The sequence below is a fragment of the Dipodomys spectabilis genome, unplaced genomic scaffold, assembly GCF_019054845.1.
Source record: "Dipodomys spectabilis isolate Male_0828 unplaced genomic scaffold, ASM1905484v1 ptg000353l, whole genome shotgun sequence".
In the NCBI taxonomy this organism is placed as follows: domain Eukaryota; kingdom Metazoa; phylum Chordata; class Mammalia; order Rodentia; family Heteromyidae; genus Dipodomys; species Dipodomys spectabilis.
In genome coordinates, this window is record NW_024871030.1 from 597,034 (window position 1) to 621,777 (window position 24,744).

Sequence of the window (24,744 nt, forward strand, 5' to 3'; positions counted from 1 at the left end):
TGGAGCACAAGGAAGGATGTTCACCCACAGACTCCAATTTTAGTAACTCTAACCAAGAGGTAAAACTTCCAGCTGGGGAAAATGGTCTGCACTCAATATTCTTCCACATTTGCAGGGCAGTGTGACCCAATATGTAGAATGGTCAGTGGCACACACCTGCAAACTAGCTGGAGAATGTTATGAAAGGCAGTAAGTTCCTTGGAATATGGCCTTGGACTTTGGCCTCATTAATATCCTGTTCCCAACAGCTGAACAAATCAATCACACATACCTTGGCAATATCCAATCTCCCATTGTCCCTCTCTGTTCTTTGAACATGGAATTATTTTCCCTGAGTAGAGCCCTCTTGTACTGGAAAGTCACTTCCAAATTGATGGTGTGTGCTCTCCTGCTTGATCCCTAGCTTTATCTCTCTACTCCACCCTCCCTTTCCATTTTCTTTTTGCTGGTCCTCGAGCTTGAAGTCAGGGCCTGGGTGCCATTCCTGAAATTTTGTGTTCAAGGCTACCACTTCCTGCTTTTTGTGGTTATAGAGACAAGTGTCTCACAGACTTTTCTTCTCAGACTGGTTTTGAACCATGATCCTCACATCTCAGCCTCCTGAGTTTACAGGATTACAGATGTGAGCCACCAGCTTCTGGCTTTCATTCCCTTTTTACATTGGTTACTTTTAACATAGGATCTCACTTCATGCTCAGACCAACCTGGAGATGACGGCCTGGGGATGCTCAACCTGTGACCAGGGGATTGACAGACACATGGCAAGTACCCAGCCATTGGCTGAAATGGTGCTTCTTGGACTTCTTTTTGCCAGGGTTACCCCAGCCTGAAACTTCTGTCCTTTATTTCCTCTTCCCAAGTAGCTAGGGTTATGGGGTTGAGCCTCAACAGCCTTCTTGCTGTGTGAAAAATGATTGAAACCACCCCAAAGCGAACAGCATAACTTTGCAGGACAGACTAAGCCCAAATGAGAATAATTAACCAACAAGGATGAGGCTTCATCTCAGACAGAGAAATCATGTCATGGGAACCACGTTGTTCCACCTCAAGTGATGGCAGCAGCAATAATTTTTATAGGACCCAGGAGAACCAGAACTAAGACAATGTGTATAGTTTTTGCATACCATTTGCCCCCGCCTTAATTCTTCCTCTATTTAAACCTAATGCTCACTTTTGTTCCCTGAAGATGACTGAAGATGAACTTCAGTGATGCCTTCCAATGGCATCATGCCAAGTAATAAGCCTCCTTTCTCTGCTTCCCATCATGTGGATGGACCTGATACTCTTTTCCTAATGAACTTTCCTATCACTTTCATAATATTGAACATCTTTCCCAATTTCTTCTTTTACTGGACATGAGGATGAAGGTAGACATGGATGTCTTTGCATTTAGCTTGCTTGGACTTCATAGAGCTTTTTAGTTATATAAGTTAATGCTTTTCATCAAATTAAGTATTCAGACACTATTTATTTTTTTTTGTCTGTTTCTCTTTCTTTTTTTCTTTGTTCTCCCATGACATGAATACTAGTATTTTTAATGATTTTCGCATTTCTCTCAGGTTTTCTCCATTTCCTTTTTTCTCTTTGTTTTTCACATGTTATGATCTCTATCAGTACAGCCTTGGGTTCCTTGATTCTTCCATGAATTCAAATAAATCTGTCACTTAATCCCTCTAGTTAATTTTTCATTCACTTTTTGTATTCTCAATACAAAGTTTGCATTTGGGATTTCTTAAATAATTTTTACTGCTGTTCTTGAACAGCAATAGACCTTGTCTTCATATCTTTGTTACTTCCTGGCTTCTTCTAGATGTGTTTTTGAAACATATTTATAGTGAAGACCTCATTGCAATAATTGATTGTTAACTGTAGTATCAGGGCCCTCTTAAAGGTAGTTTCTCTTGCCTACTGTTTCTTTCTGTGTGTCACATTTTCTGTGTCTTTAATATGTATAACTTTGGTGAAAACTGGACATTTTGACAATATAGTAACTAGATTCTGATCTCCACGTTGGTTATCACTGGTGATTTAAATATTTATTTAGTTCATTGGTTATTTTACTTTTTTTAGTAAAGTCTATATCCTCTCAATGTAGTCTTTGATGTTACTACCCATATGGCTCATCCTTGGATGAGCAAGCTCTCTCTTTGAAACCTATCCACAGTTTGTTACTCTTTCTATGATCTCTTTTAAATTTCTGCCTGAGTTTCCTATATTGATGGCATATTCAGTTGTTAACCTAGACTAATTATTAGTTCATAACTCTGGTTGTTTTCTTCATTGGTCTAGGTCACGAATTGTTCCAGAGTGAGATCCACCTACATGCTGTCCCGTTACAGGAATAATCTCACAGCAGGATGGCTTTTCTTCACTGCCTAATGCTTTCAAGTTCAAAGTAATCCGCCTTTTTGCTCTCACTTGCTACCATTACTGTCATGAAAATAACAATCTCTTAATTGCTCATCGGAAATAATCTGCATTTTTATATTGTCCTTAGACTTGAACTTTCCAGCTCTCTATTCCACATAAAGTTAATCTCCCTTAGAGAGAGCTCTAGTGCTTTCTGTTCCTATGGCCTAAGTCTCCCCTTTGGCAGGTACTTTGAATTACTGCTGCACAATACAAAAGTCCATTGTGTTTGTAATATCTCTTACAGGCAGGTGTACAGAATTGGGACCATGTCCAGTCTTGTAAGCTTGTCTTTCCTTCTGATTGTGGAGCCTCTGCCCTACAAACAAGCTGAGGCTGGGCTTATTTGAGACCAGTATTCTTGTCCTGTCATGCATGAGGTAACTAACATTTATGTCTTACAAGAAGTATGTGTGTAGAGAAAGGAGAATCAGACTTTACTTCCTGAAATACAGATGAACAATACAGAGCTGAGGAAGATAAGGAATGTTGATGACCAATAAAATCTTTTTTTTTTTTTTGTCTTTTCTTTTTTGGTACTGGGGATTGAACCCAGGACGTTGCACTTGCTAGGCAAGTGCTTTGCCACTGAGCTACATCCCAGCCCGACCAATAAAATCTTCCAGAAGAAACACAGCCTTGTACTTTGTGCTGGGAAAAGATGGAGTACTATGTTGTTGTCCCCACATACCTTGACTATAGTTTGCATTTCACTAAGGTAGAGAAAGTGGGAAAAAGCATTTCATGGCTCAAGTCTTACAAAGTATATATGTTATAATCTACTAAGACTTAATAGCTTTTCTTTAATGAGAAGTTCATTGATTCGTGTAAGTTTTTAGAACAATCTCTGGTGACTTTCACTTTTTATAATTTTCACCGGTTATTGTTGTTTCGTTGGTAGAAAGGGTCCACAGAGACCATCATGCCACCAATCTGGAAGTGATTTTGCAAGTAACATTTTAAAGTGAACACACATGGGACTGTTCTAAGAATGAAAATGATAATGATTTTTGATTGTGTCTCCAAAATTTGAGACGAATGATTTAAGTTGGGATACTTTCATTAATAATGTAAACACTGTGAATACCTGTCAAATTGTGGTATTATTTTAGATATGATATGGTTGAAACACAACCTTGTGTCATTTAACAATGAGGATATGTTCTGAGACATATATCATCAGGTGATTTTTTTCAATGTATAAACATGATAGAGATTGTTTACACAAACTAAGATAGCTATAGTTTCATTGGGCAATATAATGTAATGGGATCACTATTGTATACATGGTCCATCATTAACTGTTATCTTAAAATATATCACCAGACAAAATATAATTTTGTCTGCATGTATTTTATATATAATTGATTTGCTTCATAGTGGTTATGTCACACCTTTGCCCTTCAAGCAGATAACCAGCAAACCCCGGCTGAATAGCTGTATCTGCCCATTAGCATTGTGGCTGACATACATAAGGTATGTAATAAATGTTGAAATGGGTTTATTTCATTTTCATTCATGGAAAGTTGAATGGAAAAATAGATGATCAGAGCAGTTTCTTAGTTTCTAATCTCCAATTTATCAATATAAAAATATGGTGATACCCATGTTTCAATGATTCATCCTGAACAGAGTAATCAGAAATGATGTTATGAGTAGTGTAACCTAAACAGCAGGGAGAGCACAGAGAGATACATGGGATCTCCTCTTCAAATATTTTAAGAATTTTAAGATGGCAACAACAGGTCACTTAATCATGTCCTTACAAGCATGAGCACACACATATGAAACTGTCCATGCTTACTTCATTCTTAGAGTAGTATCATCAGGGACTCCTGTCATGACTGCTATTATTCATTAGTTGTACATTTGGGAGTTTACAGTAGAAGAAGGGCAAAGGGAACTCTGAGGTACTAGAAGACAGATGGATGAGAGGAATCATGACTTAAGAAAATACCAGGGAACCAAGCATTTGGAAAATATTCAATATCTTAAGACTCCATTATAATGCAAAAACTATACTTCATACAATTCAATTTTATTAAATTTGTGGTCACATTATTGCAATGTTAATAAATCTACATAGCTAATGGGTCAGGAGTCCCAAGTGTCCTTTGCAAGGCTTAGTACCACTTGATTCTCAAATTTGCTTTGTTGGAGTAGTTGTGGTTGTATCTTCTAGATTTATGGCAGTAACTCCAGAAATTCTTTGATAGTAGCTCCTGTTGTGCATGAACAAAACAGAGAAACTAGAATACTAGGTCTCCAAAATCCACTTAGCATGCAGAATGGAAATACCAGTCATTTCCAAGCCTCACCTTGACCTCTCCCCTCCACATTCCTTCTTCCTCTCTAATATTCTTCATCAAACTAAGAGCACATTTTAGCAAGCCCTGATTTAACAGTAATTGACTATTATGTCATATTGTCTTGATTCATATTACCATGGAAGCTCTCATGACAAGTCCTCTTAGGGAAATCAAAATGCAATCTATTGTTGATTATAAGTGATGATATAAGACAGCACTGTGTTTCAAAGCTCAGTTTTAGCTCTTTCCCTTTTTTGAGATGATCAATGACCATGAAAATCACCATTGTAGTGATCTTGTCCATGAAGTCACCTCTCCATTACATGATTTTAGTAATTTTCATTCCAAAGTGCTGTTACATATTTGTGCTTTTCAAATTGAGCAAGCAAGTTACTAAAAAATGCTGTTAAAATATAGACTGATGAGTAAGTTTTGGTTGGAGAATTTCTAACAAGTTCTCAAGCAATGCTTCTTCTACTCCAAATAATATTAAATAAAATTAGCTCAAACTAAAAACGTGGCTATTTACCATAGTCCATTCCTGTCTCAGTCTGAAGTAACTGTCTACACCTAGGTAGCCACATCCTTTGAAGTTTGGATGTACTTTCAGAAAGCTTCTTCCTAAGTGCACAGGCTATGGTCCTGAAGTCCCCACCCCAACCTCTGCCAAAAAAAAAATTCACCATGAGAAATTAGGAGAGGGTAGTTGTCAGGCAGTATAAATTTCCAAGGCTTTTATTGTATAATTCAGTGAAGTTTTAGATATGATCCCTAGTAGTTTCATTATTTTCAGCCTTATTAAGCATGCTGTTCCTTCTACTACTTTTCTTACATGAAATGTGAAGCATATATTTAGGGCTATGAATATATTTAAAATCTCCTGCCTTCTGATTTTTTAAGCCAAACAATCTTATTCATTGTGAAGATTTTCATCCAGAAAGCACTTTAAAACAAACATCATCAACAAAAATTCCATAGAATCTATCTTTTTATGATTTGGCAATATCTCCATGACTTAGTGCTAATTTCAAAACCACATTACTTTATTAATGTATCAGTGAATAAAATGTGGTCCATCCTTTGATTTCTGTACATACAGCACTCTCACCAGGAATGGTTGAAGAAAAAAAAACTATTAATTGAATGCAATAAAACTTACTACTAGCTGAGGGGTTGAATATTTTAAAGCTTCTTGCAATATACTTTTTAAAGTGAGTAATCTCAGCACTAGTGAGGCTATGTTAGGAGGATACCCAGTTCTAGACTATCTTGAGTACATATTGAATTCCATACAAAGTAAGATTTTGTCAGAATAACAAGCCAAAACAAACAATAAATAAGTAAATATTATAATGTTATACAGTAATGTGTATTCAACATTGGAAGAAAAATTCATTTCAATAATACTAATTGAACATTTGGCCATATGACTGGAAATTGGTATTTCAACAGTGTCTATGGATAAGAAATACTTATTATTTCATATGAAAAATCTGAAATTTAGAAGGAGCTGTTTTACCATTTTGTCATTATTAACACAGTTTCACTGAGGATTAAATAACCTAGAGAAATAGGCAAAAACATGCACTCAGCATGCAAAGTGAAGCAGTTCATTCACACATATTTTTATCTTGAAAGGACATGTTACTAAGATGTTTCAGTTCAACTCTTAATTTCTACTTAAAGCTCAATAGCCTATAGTGATTTCTATCTTCTAAAATTCTATAGTAACTGTACAACTCAAATAGTAATCATTTAATTGTTTTCAACTCTTAATTTCTACTTAAAGCTCAATAGCCTATAGTGATTTCTATCTTCTAAAATTCTATAGTAACTGTACAACTCAAATAGTAATCATTTAATTGTATTTCACAGGTTATATTTTGTGTGGATGCTGTCCCACCAGCCATAAGAGGAAGAGCTCCCACAGCAGGCATCATTCAGTTACTGTCCTTTCTCCTAATCCTGTTTTACTCTTGGAACTGTTCCATTACACTCTTTTTAATCTAGAGGTAAAATAAACAATAATTCATGTTCTTAAGCATCATTCTTCTATTTTGACAATACTAAATCCTCCCTGCCCAGAAGATGCAGCTTTGTGGGGTCAATTTTTTCATGATTTTTCTGACAACATCATCCTAATCCAAACAATATTAATTGTACACAGTAAACAGGCAAAATTATAAAGTATACGCACATCAGTTCTGAATGCAGATCTTTATATACTGTCTCATTCTAAACATTAAACTTTTATACAACTTACCATTTTCAGTAAAGCTTTTTGCTTATAGAAAAGCAGACACATCATAACTATAACAAATACAAAGACAAAAACAAATGGCATCACAAAAAATATCAAAGTTTTCTTCCATCTGTCACCTAGGATTAAAAAAAAATCACAAAAAGATAACAGTTAGAGGCTTATACCTATTTTTAAAACTCAATTACTTTATAAACTCCTAGTAAATAGTAAAAAATTGAGTTAAGCTGTCATTCTTGTTGGTGCATGAGCACCTAGTTTTTACACAGAACAAGTTTACTAAACTGTCACAACTCTTAGTTTTACTTAGAAAAATAGCTCCCAAAAATACATTTCTAATCTCATGATTTTACTTCAAATTTGACCATGTGAAATTCTTCATTAAAAATGATAAAATAATTTTAGTCAAACAATTCAGCAAACATGTTCTCTGTTCCTCTTAAGTCTCAATGAGTCAAGTGATCTCATCTGCTCTCATCAGATAGTGCAAGAAGCAGGATTTTCAGTAATCTTCAATGGAGATACACGTGTATAATGGAGCTATTCTTTTTAAGCTCACCTTTCAAAAGGTGTCTCACAATTTTTTCTGTTCTTTTTTGATGGTTTTAAAAGTTTAAATGGTTCTGCTGCATAATGAGGAAAGAGTAATGACTAGTCAAAAGATTGTCCTTCCCAAATTAGCATCTTTTGCTTGCTGTGGAATAACAAAGTAGAATATATTGAATCTTAGACTGTAACCTACAAATGTCTCCTCATTTATTTATTTGTCTCATTTCTTTATGAACTTATTTTCTACTAGAAAATTACTTGTCAAATTCATAAACTCAGCTAAGATTTGAAAGGTTATTTTCCAGAGAAATGGCTGACAAGTTTTCTGGCATGCAAAATTCACTGAAAGAAAGCAGGAAGTTCCTTTGCTGAGGCTCTACTTCCTTTCAATACACAAGATATTACGTTTATTTAAGTATTATTATTCTATTTTCCAATAACTTGAAATAGCAATAATAAATTATTCCAAAGAACTAAGTGCCTATACAAGTAAAACAAAATCCTCATTCCCAATTTAAGTCTACCAAAAGATATCATTAAGTTAAAAAAAACTTTATCATCAAAATTACTAGTAAGACTGTATGTAACACACCTGAAAGGATGAATCTTTTAGAATGTAGTTAAAAATTCATTATATCCACTTTATATAATGCATTGACTAATGACAAAATTGAAATTAAGATATAACTATACATAGACTCTCCAGATTTCTAATAACAATGACAAAAATAAAAAACATAGAAATAGTAAGTACTTTCCGATTGCATATATGCTGTGATTACTTGAGTTCTCCCATACACTGCCAACTTTTTTTATCTACAGTCCATTACCCATAAGTAAGAGGTGTACTGAATGTCTGATAAGTTTGGTCTGTTTATTTCTTGTTCCTGCTCAATTTGTAAATAAAGAGAAGTTTTTGAGAGTAGTGTTCTTTTTTTTTACTCCTGTGTTTCTAATTCCTGAAAGGAGTCCGATGCATTCTAAGTGCTTAATAAATGTGTAATGAGTGAGGTGGAAAAAAATAGCACTATATTCATTGGGAGATAATAGCAATCCCACTACGCTAGAATCACAAGAAAGATGATAGAATTAATAGAAAGAAACCTGTCTCTACCTATAGCTGAATCCATCTCCATATACATGAAAGCAATACTAGATTTGCTTCTTTGACTATTTCATAATTACTACTCATTTCTATTAATGAAGTTAATGGATTCTGAAGTTTAATCTCATTCTTTAGGCTTTTTAAGATCATACTGCTAGTTAATTTGTATGCCTTTTATGTTATCACTTTAAATCAGTGTTGGAAGTGAAGATAATGTATTTTAATTATAATAATTAGAAAATTTTTCATTAGATGTAGTACTAGAAACTTGTAGATAAGTGTGTGATGACCTATCCTTAATTTTTAGAAACTAAAAATCTAAGAAAATACTAATAGACTCTGAGGTTCCACAAAAAGAGCCAGCATATTTTCTTTACTGACAAAACAAACAGGAATGTTCATATTAAAAATACAAGACTTTGGAATAAATGAACATGAGAAATATTGATGCATTTTATAGGAAGAAACACAATAAGACTCTTAGTTTTAAATGAATATTAGCTTTTCAACAACTCTGTCCTGTGCACCTGCTAACTTTTCTTCTCTACTGATAAACTAGATGCAACAGCCTTTAATTTTCACTATTACAAAATACAATGAACAGAAATTAATTTTTACTGTATTTGATGTAGGTATAATTTGTGGAGGGGAATATGGACCCATTGCAACAATGAGATGTACAAGACTTTATGTCAAAAAACGAACTTTACAACTTTGGTTCGGGAAGGGGGAAACGCGGGGCGGTGGGGAGGGAAGAGATGTAAGGAGAAACAAAGGAGGAGGCAACAATGCTTGATAAGAAATGTACTCATGGGCTGGGAAGATGGCTCAGTGGTAGAGCGCTTGCCTTGCATGCACGAGGCCCAGGGTTCGATTCCTCAGCACCACATAAGCAAAAAAAAAAAAAAAAAGCCGGAAGTGGTGCTGTGGCTCAAGTGGTAGAGCGCTAGCCTTGAGCTGAAAAGCTGAGGGACAGCTCCCAGGCCCAGAGTTCAGGCCCCACGACTGGACCCCCCTAAAAAAAAGAAATGTACTCATTACCTTGCCCATGTAATTGTAACCTCTCTGTACGGTATTTTCACAATAAAAAAAAATACTACACCATTTAATTTTTTAAAAAAGAAGTTAATTTTGCTAGCAAACATTCCATTTAGCTGCTTACATTCCTTTAAGCACATACCTTTCCAGCATTGTTCATTACTCCACTCACTCCAAATTCCATCATCTGAGCAATATATATTCACTTTGCTTCTTACTGAAAAGCACAGTTGTTGACTTCCATTTGATGTTTGTGGGATGTTTATTTCATTTTCAACTGTGGTAGTCTGAAAGCCAAAGGGGGGGGGGGGGAGGGGAGATGTCATTAGTTGACCTAACTGCAGCTAGACAGAGTCTGTCATTTACAAAACCATTTTAACATAAAATACACACATAAAAAACTAGCAGGATTATCTCTTACTGTTTGATGAGCTATTTTAAAATTTATCTTTCTTCCCTTCCTTATTTATTTTTTTTTGTCAGTCGTGGGGCTTGAACTCTGGGCCTGGGCACTGTCCCTCAACTCTTCAGCTCAAGGCAAGCCCTCTACCACTTGAGCCACAGCACCACTTCCAGTTTTCTGGTGGTTAATTGGAGATAAGAGTCTCACTGACATTCCTGCCCAGCTACCTCTGAACCACAATCCTCAGATTTCAGCCTTCTGAGTAAGTAGAATTATAGGTCTGAGCCATTTGCACCTGGCCCCTTCCTTATTTCGACTTTGAATATTTTCTAGAGTGCTGATGGGTTACTTGTAATAAAGAGTAACGTGTGGTAGGGCAAGATTTTTAGGTGGTTTTCCTGTCTATAATGTTTAATTTTGGACCTGTGTAAAATTTCCAGATTCCATAAAGTATAAGATGCTGCACATTATTTACCATAGCTAAGATATGGAACCAACCCAGATGCCCCTCAGTAGATGAATGGATCAAGAAGATGTGGTATATATACACAATGGAATTCTATGCCTCCATCAGAAAGAATGACATTTCCCCATTTGTTAGGAAATGGAAAGGCTTGGAAAAAATTATATTAAGTGAAGTAAGCCAGGCCCAAAGAAACATAGGTCCCATGGTTTCCCTTATTTGCAATATCTAGTATAGGTATGAGTCAAGCGGAAAAAGTCAGAGAATGTGATGTTAGGAAAACGAACCCTCAAATATGTATTTTAATGTTTTTGTTTCTTTCATGCATGTGTTTCTAACGCATTTATAAGATTATTTCTTTGTTGCTTTGTATGTCCCTCCCCCACAGTGTAACCCCCGCTTTCACTATATTTGATGTCAGTATAACATGTGGAGGAGACGGGGACAAACAAGTCGTTTAAGGATTCAGGTGGACCTGTTGCAACAATGAGAAGTACAAAATGTCATGTCAAAACCAGCTTTACAATGTCGGTGAGGGGTGGAGGGGGGTATGATTGGGTGGGGGGAGGGGGGAGGCTGGGAAGGGAAGTGAAGGGTAAACAAAGGAGGAGGCTGCAATGCTTGGTAAGAAATGTATGCATTATCCTGCCCATGTAATTGTAACCCCTCTGTACAGTATGTTCTCAAATAAAATAAAATAAAATTTAAAAAAAAAAAGAAGATGCTGCATACACTGAATTACCAAAAGGCATCGCCATCATATGAATGTTTTTTTTTCCTTTTTCTCCTTTTTTAAAAAATCTTTATTTGTACAAAGGAATTGCTATTTAACAAAACAGTTTATGAATATAATGCATCTTTCAAGAATCTCACCCAATGAATCTTGTTTTTTTAGAAACTATAGAATTTTTATGGAAACTTGTATCCATATAACTGTTTCTTTTCTTATTCTAGTTAACTTTCAAAATACCCGCATAATAGTATTGAAGGATTGGCCTGAAACTTTTAGATAGTAGAATATGAAAAAATGAGTGATCACAAATATGTGCGTGCACACACACACAAACAAATGCTGAAAACATTTTACATTTTAAAGAGCTGCAGAGTCTTTCTCATTCAAAATTTCTTTTTTTTCTTCTTTTTTCTTTTTTATTAATAAGTTTTTTTATTGTGAAAATACTGTACAGAGGGGTTACAATTACATGAGCAAGGTAATGAGTACATTTCTTGTCAAGCATTGTTGCCTCCTCCTTTGTTTCCCCTTACCATTCCTCCCCTTCCTCCCATCCCCCCTCTACCAAAGTTGTAAAGTTCGCTTTTTGACATAACAAAATTTCTTTTGTTACAACTTATAGGAAGAGGCAACAATGCTGGATAAGAAATATACTCATTACTTTGCTCATGTAATCCCTTTGTACAGTATTTTCACAATAAAAAACTTAATTAAAAAAAAATCCTGGGAAACATTACAATATAATGTAGACATAAGTTGACTGAGGCTTATTCTAGTTCTACCTTAATAATTTGATTCTGAAGTCAGTTCATCCCACAACCCCCAGATACCTTGCAAATTAATCCAATTATCAATTTTGAGATTGATTTAATCTATTCTGTATATGAAATAGATTAATTAGAGCCAGTGGCTCACCTATTTGTCTCCACCTCACCCTAAATTGGAAACTAAAGAATCAAAATAATCAAAACAATGTAGGGTTAAAGGCATCACCATTTTATTGATGCTGGGAGGTAACTGGTCACACATGCATTGCTTACTTCCTTTGTTACATGCTCCATTGCTCTGGTTAAGACGTTATCTTACAAGCCTGCCATATTCTAATCCTGATTTCATAGCTGTATTTTGTGATCGGTGCTTTTACCCAAAGACTCTCACAATCCATTTTAGTTTCTCAGCAACTTTTTCTGACAAAAATTTAGAAATAACTAGGGTTTCAAGCTACATCCAAGGTTCTATGTAGCTTTAAAATTGGTGTGATTCAACATGATCATTCCTATAATCTTAGCTACTCAAGAGGCTGAGATCTGAGGATCATGTTTCAAAGCCAGCCCAGGCAGTTATGTCCATGCAACTTTTATCTCCACTTTAATCACCAGAAAACCAGAAGTAGCTCAAAGAGGTAGAGTACTAGCCAGTGCCCAGTCCCTGAATCAAGCCCCAGGACAAAATTGTTGTGATGATTATACTTTTAGATGGCAAAAAGCTTTCTTGGGTCCACTAAATCTAGCTCTCTGCAAATTTGACATACTTATCATGTTCCCTCCATCATATGGATAGCAATTGATTTTGGTTCTCAAGTTCCCTATTTTATTTAAAAACCTGCATTTATGATTTTCCCAAATAAATGCAATATTCATACCATACAGGAAGAATTATCTTCTGTGAACATAATTTCATAAATGAAACATCTTGCAGGAATGGGTCCTTCAGGTGTGTTCCATTTCAGATTAACTTCAAATGAATTCTTCACAGTAAGACTAAGAGTGTTTGGTGGCAAAGGTTTAACTGAAAAACATAAAGGAAACCATTTTAACATAGAGTTTGCAGTAGCTCTTATCCAATCCGGGGCACGTCTGATATCAAAAGCATTCAAGGATAAACCATATGGTTCCAGGTTATCTTCTATTATATGAATAAAAATCAGAGTTGTTTGCCAACCAAGAAGAGCTTATTGAGATATTTGAGTTTTTTAAACAACACTTTTAAAATATAAATGTCACATTAGCAAATATTTAAGCCCAAGAGAAATGTTAGAAGACCCAAACCATTGCAATATTTTCCCCATTTTGCAACTTTAAAAATAACACCCCAACAGGTATCACTATTCCTCTTACTGGTAGCTAACTCTTATGTAGTGCTTACATAGTACCTAGAAAGTGGCCCAACCCGATTCAAACTAGACTTAGAAAATAGCCAACCTCTTATCTAGATGCCTCAGAATAAGTACTCCATGGCTAAACCAGACTTCAAAAATTTGCTTCATACTTTATTCCATTACTGCTCTCTTTACACTTCCTTAAGTCTCTCTATCTCTTTCATTCTCTCACATTCTTGCTCTCGTCTACCTCTTTCATTGGAAAAACTAGAAACAATGAATTTGAATTTAAAGTTGTTTGTTTATATCACCTATATTTTGAAGCTGAAAAATGAAATAGCTGGATCTGATAGGTTTGGATTTTGATGATCCATTAACACAGATAAAGAAATCTTTATAGTCCGATGACTCCAAATAGGGCATCCTGCATCCAGTGTTCTTTCCATGAACTTTGATGTAATCAACACACTGTAATGCACGATCCAAGCCCTCATACCTGTAAAAAGAAGCATTTAGAGAATTATACTTAATGATATTATAACATTTTCAATTGTCTTAATATGTCATGTAAATAAGTCAATTGAATAAAAAACTATTTCATATGCACCTACTGTTTACCATATGCATGATAAAGGCTATGGTTACAACAGCAGGTAGAGCAGATCTTTTATAGGGTTTCATAGAGTTCATAATCCAATGGGAAATGTCACAAACTCCAAAGAAAAAATAAAGATCTTACTCATATCCTTAGTTTATGGCAACTCATCAACAGAGTCTAAAAATCCAACACAAACATTTCTATTAAGAAAATCTTGGCAGGGGCTGGGAAGGTGGCTCAGTGGTAGAGCGCTTGCCTTGCATGCATGAAGCCCTGGGTTCGACTCCTCAGCACCATATAAGCAGGAAAAAAAAGCCGGAAGTGGCGCTGTGACTCAAGTGGTAGAGTGCTAGCCTTGAGCTGAAGAGCTGAGGGACAGCACCCAGGCCCAGAGTTCAGGCCCCACGACCGGACCCCCCCCCCCCCCAAAAAAAAAGAAAATCTTGGGTCATGTTGCCTTTTAAGTGTTTTACTAGGAAAATTATTTTAGAAGAAATTATATTTTAAAGCAGAATTACAAAGAATATTGTCTTTAATAAAATGAATTAAAATTTTACTTCAACACAACACACTCAAAGTATAAATCTCAGAAAATCCAACTTGGGTGGGCCAGGCACAAAAATTATGTTAAATGAAGAAAGTCAGGCCCAGAGACACAAAGAATGCCTGGTTTCTCCTATATGTGGAAGCTAGATTTAGCTTATAGACCTGAGTGGTATGCAAGTGTATAAAAATATATTAACTGAAAAATGATAGATTCAGGGGAGATCTTAAATAATGAAATTCCTCAGAAAGGCAAAATCAAAGTTCAACAAAATGAAATACCAGAAAGCAGGTGCTTGAAAGGGAAGAATGCAGCCAAGAATCCAATGATCCAAAATATACCCTACAAACTTAAGAAGAGAGAAGGAAAGCCTAGGTAGGGGAGGAATAGGTGAGAATGTTCAAAGGGGTGACATTGATCAACTGCTTTGTACAACCACTTCAAGATGATAATAAAGACAAGAAAGAGAAGTTGGCAAGTAAATGTTTAATTTTCACATTCTCCTGAACAAGAAATAAAGAAATGTTACCATATCATTTAAAGTGAATCTTATTCCAGTAAAAAAAAAGTGAATGGAAATTGGGAGAGAGGGGTTCGTTTTAATTTCCAAAATAACAAATGCATGGTTTGTTTTCTTAAATAATATTTTAAGGGGCTGGGGGTTTAGCCCAGCGGAAGGGCGCCCGCCTGGCGTGCAAGACCCTGGGTTCAGTCCTCAGCCCTGGAGAAAAAAGAAAACAATAATAATATTTTAAGAATAACTTACTTTATAAAATATGATATTCGCCTTAAAAGCAGCCCAAAACACCTTTAAAAGGCTGAAGAGCAGTTAACAAGTTGCTACAGAGTTGGAAAAATTATAATCTATTAGTTACAAGGAACAGTTCACTTGATTTACATGTGGGAGACTTGAGTGCTGGGCCTGAATTTTTACAGATTGACTTTCTGTCAGATGAAAAGTTTCAAGATATCTTTTAAAACATTAATAGTTGTTTCTCCCTATTTGAGAATAAAATTCTGTTAAAGGTGAACAATAACCAAAAGGGCAAGTGATTTGTCTTATTGAGACTTTTATTTTTTAATTACCTAGAATATTGTCTGCTTTTACCTAGAATATTGTCTGCTTTTAGTAGGTGGTTAATATTTGTTGAATTAATGAAAAATGATTAGAAATAGTCCCATCCAATTTCAAGTGTGGAAATTGAGATCCTAAAATCAGAAATTACTGGCCAACGTCTACCTGTTAAACGATGTGAGAACAGGGATTAGAGCTCAGTTTTTGGGAGCATTAATAGTTTACATGTAGTCACATAAATTAAAATTTTGTAAATATAGATGCCATAAAAATCTAGGCCTAAAGCTCACAAATAATAGCACTTGGCCCATTAGTCAATTTGCTTTATTTCATAAATGCCTATGTTCTGATCCTTACCTATTAATTTGCAAGGAAATCACAATTTGTTCTATTGGTTTAGGTAATATTAGTGATAATCTACTCTGGGCACAGCACTCTGGAGGTAGTCAAGAGAAATGAAAGAAATTATTTATTTTTTTTGGGGGGGGGTCCTGTCGTGGGGCCTGTACTCTGGGCCTGGGTGCTGTCCCTCAGCTCTTCAGCTCAAGGTTAGCGCTCTACTACTGAGCCACCTTCACAGCCCCGAAAGAAATAATTTAAAGCCCATCAATACCCTAAAAGCTTAAGGAGACAAAGCATATGTGATAACTTCAAATATCATCTGGGCAATAAACAAGAACTCAAAAAGAGAAAACTAAACAGAAGTTAATGTGAGCTGTAAAGAGTCATTGAATCTGAATATCAGATGAGCACTCAAGAATGGATATGAGTTGGTGAAAGAGAGAGTCAAAGGACATTCTAGAAGACAATGCACACCAAGGCATAAAAGGTCATCACATGGCTGAAAGTATAGCTGGACTGAAGTAGAACAAGATATTCACATTGTTGATAGTAGAATCTAATGTTGGAAAATCATATAATGAAACCAAGACTTAAATAGCAGCCTCAATTCTATCCTGAAGGCTATACGTAGACACTAAAGGTTTTTGAATATGGGGTTGGCATATGAAGATGGAGGTAGAGGAAGATGAAGATGAAGCTGTCCCTACTATGCAGAATAAACAGGAAAGGGCAGATTGGAAGATGAAAGATTAGAAGTAGATTAAACATTGGGCAACTATAGCAATAATCCAGATAGGAAAGGAGAGGAAGAGAATCTTACAATAGAGGTGGGAAACAACAGATATGCCAATCTGCAAAGGAATGCTAAAACATGGTTGTCCTTGTTGTCATCAAATGATTAATGAACAAAAGAACTAGAATTGAGGTTGCTCTAAAAGCTTTGGTGACAGTTAACAACTATAGGAAATGTTTTAATCCTGCTTAATATGTAGCTACTCTTCTAAGAGGCAAGAATAAAAAATATAGGGGAAACAAAGGAGGAGGCTACAATGCTTGATAAGAAATGTACTCATTATCTTGCCCATCTAATTGTAACCCCTCTGTACAGTATTTTCACAATAAAAAATAAATAAATATTTAACAAAAAGAATAAAAAATATGCCCAAATATTTTAGAACATAACTCTGGAGGAAAAATTTAATCCAGTATAAAAATAGTGACATTCCAATATTAGTTCATAGGATTCATTGCAACATCTGTAGCCTAAGACCACTTACTCCCTTTCTAAACCCAAATAATTATAATTATCATAAATATAACCCTGATAAATATAGTGATTTTAATTTTAAATATAGCTTCTTATATAGTGGATTAATTTTGATTGTCATTTTTCTAATAGAGATTTCTAAGCATAGAAATACTTACCAGAAAAACAAGTTGTAATTGGTTTCAATATGTTCACCAATGCCAGGTTTCCAAGAACAGACTAAATACTGCCAGTTATGATACACACAATTCATATCCTGAATCTTAGATTCCACACTTCCTAAGAAATGAATGAACTGTGAATATTTGAAAGGCATGATGATGAATCATTTGTGAAATAATTAGGCAATTTTATTTTATTTCCTTTGGATCTATCACTTCATTTAACAAACAACATGCATAATATTAAAAGGAAGTTATTGAAAATCACTTTAGTATAAGTGAGACATTCAAAACTAAAAACTTTTAAGTGTTTATTTAGTGATAGTAGTGTGTTCCAAACTATGCAAATGATTATTCCAGGATATGACAAGTAATTGAACAAATCTTCACACAGGTTCACTGATATTTCACAAACCTGAGAACTATATTAATATAATGAGATGTAGGTTTTGCTAAACATGTTTTGTGGTTGAAAGAATTTTAAAAAGCCAGGGCTGGGAAGGTGACTCAGTGGTAGAGTGCTTGCCTTGAATATATGAGGCCCTGGGTTTGATTCCTAAGCACTACCTAAGCAGAAAAAGCTGGAAGTGGCGCTGTGGCTCAAGTGGTAAAAATGAGTTGAAGGGAGCTGAAGAGCTAAGGGACAGCATCCAGGCCCAGAGTTCAGGCCAATGACCAACAAAACAAAAAAAAAGAATTTTAAAAAGCCATTCATTCATTACTAAGGATTGTATTTTGTGCCACAGTGATAGAGATCCACTGTATATACAACTTGGAATCTAAGGATTATGGAATTTATTCACTATATAGATTGTTCTGGAATATTAAATGTGAAAGAGGAGTATTGTTGTAACCTTGTTCTGGTTTCCAATAAGTAGCTTCTGACCATGAACTTTGAACTTCTGATCCATTTGTACATTGGCTTGACAAAAGTGTGTGTACTTTTGCTTCAACTCCTTTGTTAAGATCAAATCCATCTTTGTAGTGTAGATTCTTAGTAATGATAGTCTGTTTGATGAAAATAAGAAACCAGGTCAAGTTTAGAAACACCTATAGTATAATGAGCCACATTAACAGACTGAGAAGTCATTAACACCTATCCAGGAGGGTTCCTCGTATCTAAAACGTGCCTGATGGTTATCATCTAAAATGTCCCACATATATTCTGGCCAAGCTCACCTCTACACACCATATCATTAAAGATCATTTGAATCTTAACATCTCACTCAAAGCAAAAAAGAAAATCACAAACTTCTAGAAGGGGAAAAAAAGGTGTTTATGGTAGATACAAGAGCTCTAAGACTCTTGGAAGCACATAGATAATTTTCGCATTATATATAATAGTAACTGATTTGTCCTCTTTCAAATATAATATGATTCATTCAGAAATCACATAAAATAAAATCATATAGGGAACCAGAGAAAGCTGGAGGATGAAAATTATATGTTAATAGTTCTCTATCTCCCTCCCCCTGTCTTTTGTGGGATAACTTGAACTCAAAGCCACTCACTTTTGAGGTTTGCAAGGCTGATGCTGTACACTTGCTTTACTTCCAGCCTGGATTTTTGTAGTTATTTGGATACAGACTTTTGAAGTTTTTTCTGCTCAGGCTGGCCTCAAGCCACAGTCCTCTGGATTTCAGCCTCTTGAATAGCTATGAGTACAGGCTTAAGCTAGTGGAGCCTGGCATACAGTATCAGTTCTTACATTCCTGATACGTAACAGAGCATCTGGTACAAAAATCTGCTCCATACATACTTAACCTGAATTGTCCCTTGGAACTACCTAGCTGAATAAGCAGTTAACAGAATGTCTTCTTCAACAAGATCTCTGAAGAGCATGATTGCTGAGTGTATAAATAGTTTAAAATCCAATACAACTCCATGGAGACTTTTATTATAATATATGTAATATATGCAAAGATCCATGCTGTGAGTGATACAAAGATAAATAAGACTTGGTTTGTGCAAAGGAAATCCTCACAGAACAGTAGCATATATGAGACACATATCTAAGTATACAATTGCTATGTACAAAATATGGCTTGAGGGATACCTCAAGGGCTCCTCCTGCTTAAATTTAGCCCTTAATGTAGCAATGCTGAGAGGTGATAGACTTTTTAAGAGGTAATAAGGTCACTGAAAACACTGCTTTCAGGGCAGTGCAATGGCAGTGCAATGCTAGTTCGCCCTGTAAGAGTGGCTTAAAAAAGCAAGTCTTGTCTCTTCCCACAATCTAGATTTTTATCTCACCATGTTATCCCTTTCACATGTGCTGCCACTATGATGCCATCTACCGTGAAGCCCTCACAAAAGACAGGACAAATGGGGCCACACCATCCTGAACTTTTGGCCTCCAAAACCATAATTAATATAAACCTCTTCTCTTTATCCATTATGAAGCCTAAAGTATTTTCTTATAGCAACAGAAAATAGATTTGTATTGTAAGCAACTATAAAATATAGTAAAATGGCTGGGCACCAGTCACTCATACCTGTAATACTACTTACTCAGGAGGTTGCGATCTAAGGATCACAATTCAAAGCCATCCTAGGCAGGAAAGTACATGAGACACTTGTCTCTAATAAACTACTCAGAAAAAGCTAGAAGTGGCACCGTGGCTCAAGTGGTAGAGCACTTGAGCAAAAAGAGATTCCGGAACAGTGACCAGGACCTGAGATAAAGTCTCAGAACTGGCAATACACACACACACACATATCTATATACATATATAATATATATATGGTAAAATGTATATCACATTTTATTGATTCACTCATCTGTTATAGGACATTTGGACTGATTCCATATCCTTGCCATTGTGAATAGTGAAATAATGAACATGAACGTGAAAGTATCTTTGCTGTATCCTGGCTCATGATGTTCTGGGTAGATGCCCAGGAGTGGTACTGCTGGGTCATAGGGAAGATCTATGTTTCTACTAGTTTACATTCCCCCAACAATGCAATATACAATGGAATTTTACTCATCCATTAAAAAGAATGATTATGTCATTTGCAGGGAAATTGATGGACCTGAAACAAATCATACTAAATTGAGGTAAGCCAAGCTCAGAGAGACAAATGACACATTTTCTCTCAAATGTGGAAACTAGATCTAAAATAGAACTGAACATGAAAAACCTATACAAGACCCTAGATATTCACACCCAAACAGACTAAAGGATGCCCTTAGGGGAGGAACCCTAGGTGTAACTTCTCTGAGCATTTAAAATATTATTTATTAAAACAAACTCCAGGAAATGCAAACATGATTTTATGTTATGATTTTGGACATGGTGGTAGTGTTTGTTTTGCTTTGTTTTTTCTTCTTTTAGTGGGGCAAAAAGGGGTGCAGTAAAGGAGAGAAGAAGAGTGAACAAATGCAATCATGTTATTGAGAATACAATAAGTGAAAAATGTCCTATGTAACTTGTGGGCAGGGATGCAAGGGGAAACTGGGGGAAAGCAAAGGAAGGGGGGACACTGTCTGAGAAAAGACGAGTACTCATTACCTGACTTATAAAATGGTCATCACTGTATACAATACTTTAATAATAACAATAACATTCTATTTTTTAAAATATGGAGAAATGATAAATAGTCTTCATAGCCTAAATTCTATAGAACCAAGTATTTTTGTTTCCTGTGCTTGCAGTGATACTGGTAGTCCTGAATGGGATGGAAATAAATCTAACAGGATGCACAGGAGACAGACGAATTCTTGGCAGTGTGTTATATACTAAATAGAAATATTGAGATCTAGAATAGACACTGAAGTGTCACAACAAAACACCAAATAGCCACTGTCATATTGTTTTACTTACATTCCATCTTTGACTATCTACACTTCGGTATTTTAGAACATACTCTACTGTGCATTCCTCATAATTATCCAGAGCCAGTGGAGGTTGCCATTGCATATGGAGATAACCTAAATATCCAGGGTCCACGATTTCAAAATTCTGAGGAGGGTTAACTGAAATGAAATTTAAATTATTTTTTTAAGTTGTCTTTGTATTTTATGAGGACAATTACTAACTATAGATTGTTTCTAAGCTGATGGATGAACAACATATAATAAATTCATACAATTAAATATTTCATAGACACAAAATAAATGAAGTACAAGTATATGCCATAACACAAAAAAATCCCTGAAACATAAATGCAAAAGGATAATCACGATTACCACATATTATTTGATTATATTTATATAAATTCATATAAGGTATTTTTTATCAGTTACAAGCCTGACTAGTAAGAATATATATATATATATATATTCTGTCCCTCAGTTCTTCAGCTCAAGGCTAATGCTCTACCACTTGAGACACAGCACCACTTCCAAAACTATTTCTTTTTTTTTCTTTTTTCTTTATTGTGAAAGTATCGTACAGAGAGATTACAATTACATGGGTAAAGTAATGAATCCATTTCTTATCAAGCATTGTTGCCTCCTCCTTTGTTTCCCCTTCCCATCCATTCCTATCTCCCTACCTACCCCCACCCCCACCCCCACCTCGCCAAAATTTTAAAGTTCATTTTTCAACATAATGTCTTGTACATCTCATTGTTGCAATGGGTCCACCTGTATCCCTATTTAAACAATTTGTTTTTTCCCTTCCCCTCCACAAATTATACCTACATCAAATACAGTGAAAACAGGGGTTATACTATGGGGGAGGGACATACAAAGCAACAAAAAAATCTTATAAATATGTTAGAAACAATAGCAAGAAGGAAAAACCATTTGAGTCCTTATCTTGGGGTTCATTTCACCTAACATCAACTTATCTGAGTGTTCCTGCTTGTCTCAGACATTCACTAGTTATTGGAAATAAGGGAAACCATGGAACCTATGTTTCTTTGGGCCTGGCTTGCTTCACTTAGTATAATTTTTTCCAAAGCTTTCCATTTCCTAACAAATGGGGAGATGTCATTCTTTCTGATGGAGGCATAGCATTCCATCGTGTATATATACCACATTTTCTTGATCCATTCATCTACTGAGGGGCATCTGGGTTGGTTCCATATCTCAGCTATGGTAAATAATGCTGCAATAAACATAGTTGTGCTGGTAGCTTTAGTATGGTCTTGTTTGTGATCATTTGGGTAAATGCCCAAAAGTGGGATTGCTGGGTCATAGGGGAGCTCTATGTGGAGTCTTTTGAGGAATCTCCATACTGCTTTCCAAAGTGGTTGAACAAGTTTACACGCCCACCAACAATGCAGTAGGGTTCCCTTCTGTCCACATCCCTTCCAGCATCTGTTGTTATTAGAGTTCTTGATTCTAGCCATTCTAACTGGGGTGAGGTGGTACCTCAATGTTGTTTTGATTTGCATTTCTTTTACGGCTAGTGAGGTTGAGCATTTCTTCATGTGTCTATTGGCCATCCTTATTTCCTCTTCAGAGAAGTTTCTCTGTAAGTCTTTAATCCACTTATTTATCGGGCAGTTGTTTCTTTGAGGAATTGTTGTTGGGGGATTTAATTTTTTCCAAAACTATTTCTAACAATCCATCTACTAGTTATACTTTTTCATAGTATAGGTTGAAAAGACAGTCGATATTCCAACTTTTTTTAAGATCCCATTAAAATCCATTTTTACTTACCTTTTATCTCTGTGTTTGAAGACAAAGTACAGCCAAATATTATGTAGATAAAAAAGATACATGTACTTCTAACATCCAGACAAACAAAAGCCATTTCTCCAAGATTTAATACCTTGAATTATTGTCAATCTAAAAAGAAAAAAATATGGCATAGTAACTTTATCTTACTCCAAACAATCAAGTGACTAAAAATGATTAATAATACTTTGGGGAGATATTGTTGTACTTTCTGCCAAAAGTTGGATAAATCTATGATCCTTAAACCACTGAAAAAGAAATAATCAAGTTTGGAACAAGTGTAATTTGAGTGGGAAGGTTCTAGTCTCGTCTTTTTAATAAGAGTAAAATCAAAGCAAAGCAAACAAAATATCTGGTCATACCGACATATCACCCTTCTCTTCAAATAGCCTTCTTTGTGAAACAGGGGTCTGACCCCCATAGTGTTCCTACTGGTACACAGAGGGCATTGTGGCATCAGTAGTCTCCATAGTGATCATATTCCCTAGCAACAGAGGGAAAGATTAATAAATTCTTTAACAAACTATCTTTTACCTTTCTCCTGAGAGAGCTCAGAACCTACACCAAAGTCTGCTACACCTACAAAGCAGCAATTATAGGCAGGCATAGCCAAGCCTGGCCTAAAATATTCTATTTTTAAAGAAAACTTAGTGTCAATTGCTGGTGGCTCATGCCTGTAATCTTAGCTACTCAGGAGGTTGAGAGCTGAGGATCACAGTTCAAAGACAACCCGGGCAGGAAAGTCAGTGAGACTCCTACCTCTAATAAACTACTCAGAATAAGCCAGAGGTGGCACTGTGGCTCCGTGGTAGAATACTAGCCTTGTAAAAATGAATCTCAGGAACAGTGGTCAGGACTTGAGTTCAAGCCCCAAGACTGCCACAAAAAGAATTTTTTAAATTAGTATTCCCAGGTCCACACATTTCTTTTTGAGTCTATATTTCTGGAACCAACAATTTCACAAACTGTTAAGGATTAAAGGTCACTTATTCCAAGATTCATACACCACCTTTCTTTTCTCCTGCATAGATTAATTCAAAGAGACAAATCCTATACCTTTTTCATCCAATCTGGTCCCTCTATATTATTCCAATGTTGATACACATCCATTAATGACTAAGATCAAATTGGAGGTAACTGATTTATCTGAAACAATGTTAGTCAAATTATTCTTTAGATAATAGTAATTGAAATACAAACTGGCCTAAGATTACAAAGCAAACACCTCTTGATTCCCAATGCTTTACACTTCTGCCCTACATGCTAGGTCTCAAATATTTGATTCAACATTACAAAAGCGTTTCTTTTGGGACTTCCTTCCATCTATGGCTTCCTACAGTTATTTAACCTGGCTGAATCAATATCATGCTATTTTTTAACATTCTATGCTTCATAAAATCATAAAAGGATTCCATTTCTCTTGCTGAGATCGAGCACATCTTTCAGTCTCCTCAATCCTCTCTCTTCATCTCTACCCCAGGGTAGTCCATTGATTCATCTGTAAGTAGCTAGTAGCCCCAGAAAACCGAAAGTGGTGCTATGGCTCTAAGTGGTAAAAAGTTGAGCAAAAGAGCTCAGGGACAATGCCCAGGTCCTGAACTCAAGTCCCATCACTGACCAAAAAGGAAAAGAAAAAAGAAAATTACCAATCTTCCACAGGTCAGGTCTCATATAAGATGACAATATAGATGAACATATTGGGTACTACTGGGCCTACAGAATTAAGTGTGACTTGAATCCCATAACATCTATGACAAC

At 35.6% G+C, this 24,744-nt stretch overlaps 1 protein-coding gene across 4 annotated transcripts in view; it reads right to left on the reverse strand.

The window, feature by feature from the left end:
* Positions 1-4,426: 4,426 nt before the first annotated feature.
* Il13ra2 (interleukin 13 receptor subunit alpha 2) overlaps positions 4,427-24,744 on the reverse strand; it is a 64,208-nt gene continuing 43,890 nt past the window's right edge. For 3 of the 4 annotated variants that reach the window (XM_042665835.1, XM_042665833.1, XM_042665834.1), the window contains 9 exons: positions 22,969-23,097; positions 21,182-21,333; positions 18,209-18,362; positions 17,352-17,472; positions 13,679-13,863; positions 12,912-13,057; positions 9,813-9,957; positions 6,982-7,097; positions 4,427-4,631 (listed from right to left, as the gene is read on the reverse strand). In XM_042665835.1, the coding sequence (XP_042521769.1) occupies positions 4,533-4,631; positions 6,982-7,097; positions 9,813-9,957; positions 12,912-13,057; positions 13,679-13,863; positions 17,352-17,472; positions 18,209-18,362; positions 21,182-21,333; positions 22,969-23,062 (1,212 nt within the window). In that variant the 5' untranslated portion in view covers positions 23,063-23,097 and the 3' untranslated portion in view covers positions 4,427-4,532. The remainder of the gene's footprint in view (positions 4,632-6,981; positions 7,098-9,812; positions 9,958-12,911; positions 13,058-13,678; positions 13,864-17,351; positions 17,473-18,208; positions 18,363-21,181; positions 21,334-22,968; positions 23,098-24,744) is intronic. The other variant, XM_042665836.1, reaches the window with a different exon arrangement.